Genomic DNA, 8,090 nt, shown 5'->3' with positions numbered 1-8,090 from the left:
TAAATAATTTAAACTATTTTCATCATTAGAAGAATTACTTTGAATGTCATTTAATCTAAGCTGCTGATTTTTTTTAAAGGATGCTTCTTTGTAATGTCTATTTTTTGCCAAGCGAATGCCTTTTCTTATTTCATCATAAAAGGCCTTTTTTGTCAACATTTCGTCTTTATAGACACATTCTGAAAAAAAATAAAAACAAGTATGAAATAAATAAAATTATAAATTTATTAAATTAACTTACTGTAAATTAAATTTATAAGTTTTGGGTAGTCTAAGAGTCTTTTTTTATTTTGTCTTCCATCAACGTTAAATTCTAGCGGCTGTATTTATAAAAACTTATTTTAGGTTTATTAAACAATTTTAGGCAAAATTCAGGAAAATCGTATTTATAAACGTGAAATAGCTTAAAACACCTTCAATAAACCATTGACAATTAGAAGAATTTTATTGTAGGCTCGACCCTTCTTTAAGCCAACAATAAGTTGATTTTTAAAAATTTTTTTCTCAGATAAAGATTTTTCCGGTAATTTTAGGTTGATTGCGAAAACTAATTATGGTTTCTTTTAAAATAAAATCTAAAAATTCTAATTTTAACGTTTACAAATTTGTAAATAAAATCCCAGAAAATTTTTAAGCGATTATATTTTGAGGAAAAAACTCAAATCTAGGCATTATTGGATTAATGCATGAATATTTGACAATATTCCAATTGTCCATCACTATTTTTAGGAAATTTGGAAATGCCCGTCTGTCAACCAAATGATGGACAAAATCATTTGATTTGGCTTTTTCAAAGTTTGTTGGTTAAATATAATGCCATAAAGTAATTAACCATGTAAATTATATTGATTAGTGTTATACTAATGCAAAATATATTCGCCGGCATTAAAATTAGTCAAATATCAAAGAAATTTATCAATATTTGCAAAAATTTATCAAAAATTACAAGGAAAATAAGTAAAAATAAGAAAATGTGTCATAGTGATGTATATTTTGTCGCAAAATATCCGTTATTCGGATACTTTTAATAATAATTAGAAATTATATGTTATATTTATACATCTGAACTAAATAGACATTTATTACAGCCATATATATATTTATTTTTCTTAAAAGTTTGTTTTTATTGTCAAAAATCTATTATAAACAAAAATATGAAATTAAGAAAACCGAATCAACGAATATTTTATCCTAATTGTACGCAACACTAACACATAAAATGACAGCCATATTGTACAGTGCTGCCAACTTAAACATAAATCAGCACAATAGTTAATATACGTTTATTATTTGTTTATGAATATCACAATTTTATTAATGGTTTTTAAGGCTAAAGTGTGCTTTAACTATTGAGTGCATTAAAAGCAAAATAAGATTTTTTTATAAATACAAGCGTAGTAGCAGATGTTTATCAAAAATGGCTGTTAGCATTTTCTTAATACCATTTCTTCCCACTATTTTTTTAATTGTGTGAGTCTGAAATAAAATATAAGGAATAATAAAAATTTAGGTGTATTAATAAATATTAGTGTAGTTTTATTACCATAGCTTCCATATTTTCATCAGAAATTTCTAGTTCTATATCGTCCATTTCCGATTTAGATTTAAGAGGAAATTTGTCCAAATATCTTGTGGCCACTGCAGTGGAGGTTAAATTTGATTTTATTAAGACATGCATTTCAGACAATAGATCTACAATTATTTTGTTTTGTCCACAAAATGTTTCTTTTAATTCCTTAATTTCTTTAGCCATGTCGCTGTTTACTAATTATGTTAAAATACATTTATAATTTAAGGGTTTTTTTATAGTTTTACTTAACAAGTTTATACCTTTTTGAAGTTCTTCTATACTTTTTTGGAGTTTTTCCAATTTTGATGCAGTCTCAATGGTTGTTGATGGATTTGTTTTAGTAGAAGATTCCTTCACAGGTCTAGAGCGTCCCATTTTGTAAAAAAAATATTCTAAAAATGCAAAATATATAATTACTGTTTTTTATTTATTGTTATTTATTTATTTATTATTATTTATTAATAAAGCCCAAACAAATGTTTGGATGGACCAACTTAATATAAGCATTAAGAGCAATGACAAAATGAAATAAGTAAATGGCTACTTTCATATGGCAAACATATTAATTTGCCGCGTATTTCTTGAAGTTTAAATGTTTCTTCTCTATATACATTTAAATTAACAACGAATATGCCAAGATCCTTCGATCGTATGGGTTCTGAAAACATATCTTCAGTGTTAATAAAAACATGGGCTTTAAACATATCATTTTCTAGAAAAGCTGTAATTTTGACAGGTGTATTATCAGAAATTAAGCAAAAACTATCTTGAAATTTTATATTAAAATACAAATTTTCTGATTTGTAAAATATTACGTTTCCCATTTTACCACGTTTGATTCCGTTTTCGACCGTATTTTTTGCCAATGGTATTTTGGAAAAAACATTAAACATTTGTTGCTCAATATGTTGAGACTTTTTAATTGATCTTTTTAAAGAGGTCATAGCATTTTCAAATGAATATGCTGTTATATTTGAAAGATTTCCATATTCTAGTGCAACCTCTTTTAGGTGTAGAAGATTATGCACATTATGGGTAATGCTTGTTTCTCCATAATAATTTGGAAATTGTTCCACAAATTGTTTTAGAATTTCATGAGCCTGATGTATTTCACTTTGTCTAATATTATTTCGAATTAAAATGCGATAAGCACACGATAAAAGCAAAAAGTGTTTGAAAAAGTTTCCACTTGTAAATTTTTTAATTACAATGAGCCCAGTATAAAGTACAAATTGTCGAAATTCGACAGCTTTCCACTTTCTTATTTCTTCAAAAGAACGAGGCTTCCTAGCAAACTCGCGTGGTATAAATGGATATAGAGATATCATTAATGATGACATTGATTGTTTAGTTTGAGCTGATAGGCGTTCGTTTGTCTTAGATGTTAGCAGTCTTAAAAGCATTTTTTTCATTACTCCTAAATCTATCAAATGCATGATATCAATGGGAAATTGAGTTATCATTTTTATGTCTAGACTTTCTAGCGACATTTGCATATTTAAAAATTTTGGTTGGTGAAAATCTTGATCACGTCTGTATTTAAAATCGGCATCAGTACGTAATTTACCCACAAATTTACTAAAAGTTGTCACATTTGAGATACTTATTCCTTTCTGGTCACATTTACTGCAACCATTTAAGGCATTGTGACCTCTTATCCCACACACATAAGAGCGGGCTGGCGTGTCACAAACAAATGCACGGATAATTATGTCCAATTTACGTTCTTCGACTAGAAACCCATTTTCTTTTATATCTTTAATTTCATAAACAAAGTCATGTAAGTATAAATCAATATCTAATGTTTTTTTTTCGCCAACATAACTTCCTATCAAAAAAACGTTTACCATTGGTAAATTTACAATGCGGCCTAATATTGGCCATAAACCCTATCCTTGCTTTTAAATACGGGCAGACCGTCGATTCCAATGTCCAAAACTAATTTATTGACATTTTCGTCTTTTATAACAGCAATTATTTTATTCAGATTATTTTTAATCCCTATATGAAAATAGGTACCGGGAGCTACAGTCCGTTTAGAAACAGGCTGTTGTTTTCCAGATAAACTGATAACACTTAAAGGTATTTCAGAATGCCTTTTATTTAATATTTTTAATAAAGATGTAGTGCATTCATATGAGGGTCTGTATTTTAAATACCATTCTTTTAATTCATACTTTAATTCCTTTACATCCGTATCACTATTATCCCTAATTTCTTGCAGAGACAAGTCTTCAATATTTGAACGTGATTCGAACTCATTACCATCAGTTCTTCCCATGGAAGATGCTCTAAGTAGAGCTAATGCATTTTTGTTTTTCTCTTTTTTTATTAATTTGTTGATTTGACTTCGACCTACCATAATTTGTTTTTTAATAAATTTTTAAATTTTTTTTTTTAATTTTTTATACATAAACTCACTTTTATATGAATGTGTGCAAATGCGTATGTATGTTTTTAAACCGTTATACTTTTTTATTTTAACACTATCACTTTTATGCCCTTACTCACTTGATTTAAAGAACGACACATCAGAACTAAATGTAATTTTAATAAATATTGCATCATCTTAATCTTCGTTTTAGTTGAATTATCCGTCGTGTATAATCGAGAAATCATTATTATAATTTTTGCCTTACTTTAGTGCGCAGCAGTGTGATCTACGGAAAAGCACTATTTTTACAATTATTTACAATATTTATTTATTTCTGGTACCAAAAAATTATTACGCCTTCTGTTAGTGCTTACATGAAGCAGTAAAAACAAATACTAAAAAAGAGAATTACGTAGAAAATATTTGCAAATTATTTCTCTCTCAACACAGTTCTTATAAAATGTTCTCTGATATGTTTTTTATTCTATTGTGGATTTTACCGTTAGAAATATGTATGTAGTATTGTTGTTGTTTTATGTATTCTGAAAAAGTTTCTAAATTTATAAAAACTGATATTTATATGTAATACCATACATATGTAATAAATTTTTAGCACAATTAAATTTGAGTTTAATATAACTTGCTACTTTAATTTAACAATTCTTTAAAATTCATTAATAGTGTAAATTTTATAAATTGGTATACCTATTTATAATTAAAAAAAAAATTAGAAGAAAAATAATTAATTGTTATGGAAATGTTTTATAAATATCAATATTAGAAAATATCAAAACTGAATTACAGATTTTAAAGCTGACGAGAAGCAGTAAAATCTTACAGATCCAGTGATTGTCTAACAAGAAGCGCTGATTTTTTCTAAGTAATTCACCACCTACACGAATAGCTGAATGTATGCCTTCCAAAATCATTTTTGTAAGGCAATAATTTTAGGATGCAATAAATGTAGCAGTAGAAGATGCAGTAATCATATTTATTGCTTCCAAATCCAGAATATTTTTTGCTGGGATTGTATTTAATTAATATTGGAGGTGCCGCCCGCTCTGAAGATTTCTACAAAAAATTAAATTTTTCGTGCATGCTTATTAGAGTTTGGTACTTCCCGGACTTTTCAATTTCCCGGAAACCGGGAATGAAAATTTCATTTCATTTAACATTTATGTTAAACTTAATTATACCCTACACCACTATAGTGGGGAGGTTATTATACGTTTGTGCCGATGTTTGTAACACACAAAAATATTGGTCCTACACCCACCTTAAAATATACCGGGAAGTCCCAAACTCTAACGAAAAATTAAAATTTTTGTAGAAGTTTTCAGAGGGGGTCTCGGATTTTTACTCATATCTTCGTTATTTATGGGCCGATTGGGCTGATTTTAAATAAGGTTCTATTTGATCGTATTTCCGATAGAATTATTGAAAATTCCGACCTCGCAGATATCTGAGGTCTTCTGAAAACAGATTCCAACACACAGATCTAGAATATATATACTTTATAGGGTCGGAAAATTATATTATAGAAATTACAAACGGAATGACAAACTTATATATACCCTTCTCACGAAGGTGAAGGGTATAATGATTGTGTGTTTGTATGTTTATATGTTTGTATGTTTGAACGTTATACGTATTCCTGTATGTCTGGGATAGGTAATAGGCTACTTTTTATTTTGAAATTTCAAGTGGGCGACGAGCCACGCCCAAATTAAGAAAATATTAAATCCGTTTATTTGAGATAATATAACAGTTAGAGTCCTCAAATTTTGTCGGGGTCACTTTAGTGTCAATAAGATTGTTTAGGACAAAAAGTAGGCGGACTAGCATTAGGGGCGTGGCACCTCCCATATAAATTAAAAACAAAAATTCGTTTATCTTGGAAACTATTACACTTAGAATCTTAAAATTTTACGCGAATAACTTTAACATCCATTTAAACATTTTGGCAGACTGCCCATGAGTAGAGTATGGATTTTCTCAACATGAAATTTCTAAAATTTTAAAACACAAAGATTAGAACAAAATACTTTAATTTTATTTAACAATATTAACTGCAAACCCGTCGATATATTTAACTTCCATTTGCAGTAGGACAATGCTTTATCATCTGAATTTATTTGTTTGAAAACTTTCTATCAGCATTTTAATTTATAATTTTTGATTTGAAAAATTTTGGTTTGAAAATACAAATTTATTTATTTTCAGAATAAATATAAATGAATTAATTTTGAAAAGTGTATGGGTTCACTTTTTAAATAAACAAATAAAAATCAGCCGCCTTGATGATTTCACTTTACTTAGTGCATCCTGAATTTTTAATTTAATTTTTTTTTATTCTTTTAATTTGTTTAAAAGAAACAGTTTTCCCGTTTTTCCTACCGAGCGCGTCCCCGGGTGACGGATAGGGGAAAAAAACAACATGGAAAGTAAAAATAAAAAGTTAAAAGTTACGGTGCAGTACCGGCGGCAAGTGTTGATCTACTCGCGAGTCACGTGTCGTCGTCATCCTGCAATCGTGAGCAAAATAATACTACGGAGGTGGGTACCTTGGCCTCCGTGGCGGACAATGCGTCAAGTGTACAGCATGCCATTGGCAAAAACAGTGATGAAAGAGAAGGATGTACTCGGAGAGAGCTCTAAGCTACCTCAGCCTTTAAATATAGGTGAGGGTTCCGACTCTGAATCCTCAGATGATAATAACAACACCATTATAGCAAATCCCAAGTAGGATGAAGTAGAGCAAACTACCTATTACTAAGAAAAGACTATCTGGAGCATAGAGGAGGAAATTGAAAAAGATGCTTCAGGATATTATAGTTAGTCAATCCCACGACACTCCTAAGGAAAAATCGGACTCTCTCACAAGATCTGAGGCAAAGAGGATCAGGTCTCCCGAAGAGTTGACAACTGAGAATAAACCTAAGAAGAAAAAGAGCTCCCCGTATTCTAATACGCAGTCGAAGCACAGCCACAATTCACTCAAAGGAACCTCAAGTCATCATCCTGCGAGTAAAGTTGACAACGCCAAGCCAGATATTTCGGAGACGAACACGTCGGCGAAACCAACCTCGAAGGTAAGGGTATCTCAAGAGAAGCTGGACGGTGAAAAAGGAAAAGAGCTGCCATCTTACGCTAAAGTTGCCAGAAGAAGACACCAGGACGATCTTTGCTATGCAGTTAACGATGCCGGTAATCCGACAGGCAAAATTCCAAAAGGCCAACAGGGTAAAATAGAAGACCTGGTCAACAATAAGATAGTGGACCATGCAATCGCTTCAAAGGGCAAACAACCAATAGAGAGCGAGAGCTGCGAGTTCAGCATGGGCGTGATGTTGATGAGGTTGGCATCTCACCAATGTGTTAGCACCCTAAAGAACTTGGTGGAAAGTATCCCTCCTCCCTGGGACGGCGCTAGGCTGGGACTGGCAAAGAAGAGCGAGCTTCCGGTGCTTCTAAAGTCCACTGTCTACATAAAAGGATGGGGCAGTAAACTGGCTAATGAACGTATACTGGAAATTCTTGGAGGTCAAAATGCTGAGCTGGCCGTGGAAAAATGGGATGTCTTTTACAGGAAAGAAGAACCTGAGGGAACTTTATTTGTAATAGGTATCGACCAGAAATCCATGGCTAGTCTTGCGAAGAATAAAGGAAGGGCTTACTTCGCCTCTAAATCTGTCATATTCAAAATTGGGAAGGTCCCGATTGGAAGGGCTGTTACAACAAGCCTCGAAAAGGACACTAAAAAACCTAAGACCACAGCATCAGTAGCAACTTCAGATAACGTTGAGGAGTCAAATCCTAAAATCGAGGAATTTACCATTAACTCGCCAGAAGAAAATGTAGTTGCCCTTTCCAAAATTGGGAAGGCGCCAATTGAAAGGGCTGTCAAAACCGGCCCCGACAAGGACACTAAAACACCTAAGACAGTACCCAAAGCATCATTAGCAAGTACTAGCAATGTTGAGGAGTCAAATCCTAAAAGCGAGGAGGAAATCACTCACCCGCCAGAAGACAGAACAGCAGTGCTCTCCAGAATTGGGAATGTGTCTATTAACAAGTAAGAGTGTTATATTCGGCTGTGCCGAATCTTGTATACCCACCATCAAATCATTGCCAAAAAGGAATGCT

The 8,090-nt window shown here is 31.6% G+C and overlaps 1 protein-coding gene across 1 annotated transcript; it reads right to left on the bottom strand.

Moving 5' to 3' along the window:
- Positions 1-1,380: 1,380 nt before the first annotated feature.
- On the bottom strand, positions 1,381-1,945 carry LOC119611663. The gene is made up of 3 exons (XM_037967319.1): positions 1,831-1,945; positions 1,544-1,692; positions 1,381-1,476 (listed from the first exon to the last, which is right to left on the bottom strand). The coding sequence occupies exons 1-3, from the start codon at positions 1,943-1,945 to the stop codon at positions 1,381-1,383; spliced, it is 360 nt and encodes a 119-aa protein (XP_037823247.1).
- Between the last annotated feature and the right edge of the window lie 6,145 nt (positions 1,946-8,090).

This window comes from Lucilia sericata, unplaced genomic scaffold (assembly GCF_015586225.1).
Source record: "Lucilia sericata isolate MDLA Ls3-8-SP2 unplaced genomic scaffold, ASM1558622v1 Contig001509F_arrow, whole genome shotgun sequence".
In the NCBI taxonomy this organism is placed as follows: domain Eukaryota; kingdom Metazoa; phylum Arthropoda; class Insecta; order Diptera; family Calliphoridae; genus Lucilia; species Lucilia sericata.
The sequence above is the reverse complement of the archived record's forward strand: the minus strand, read 5'-3'. Positions and strand labels throughout refer to the sequence as shown.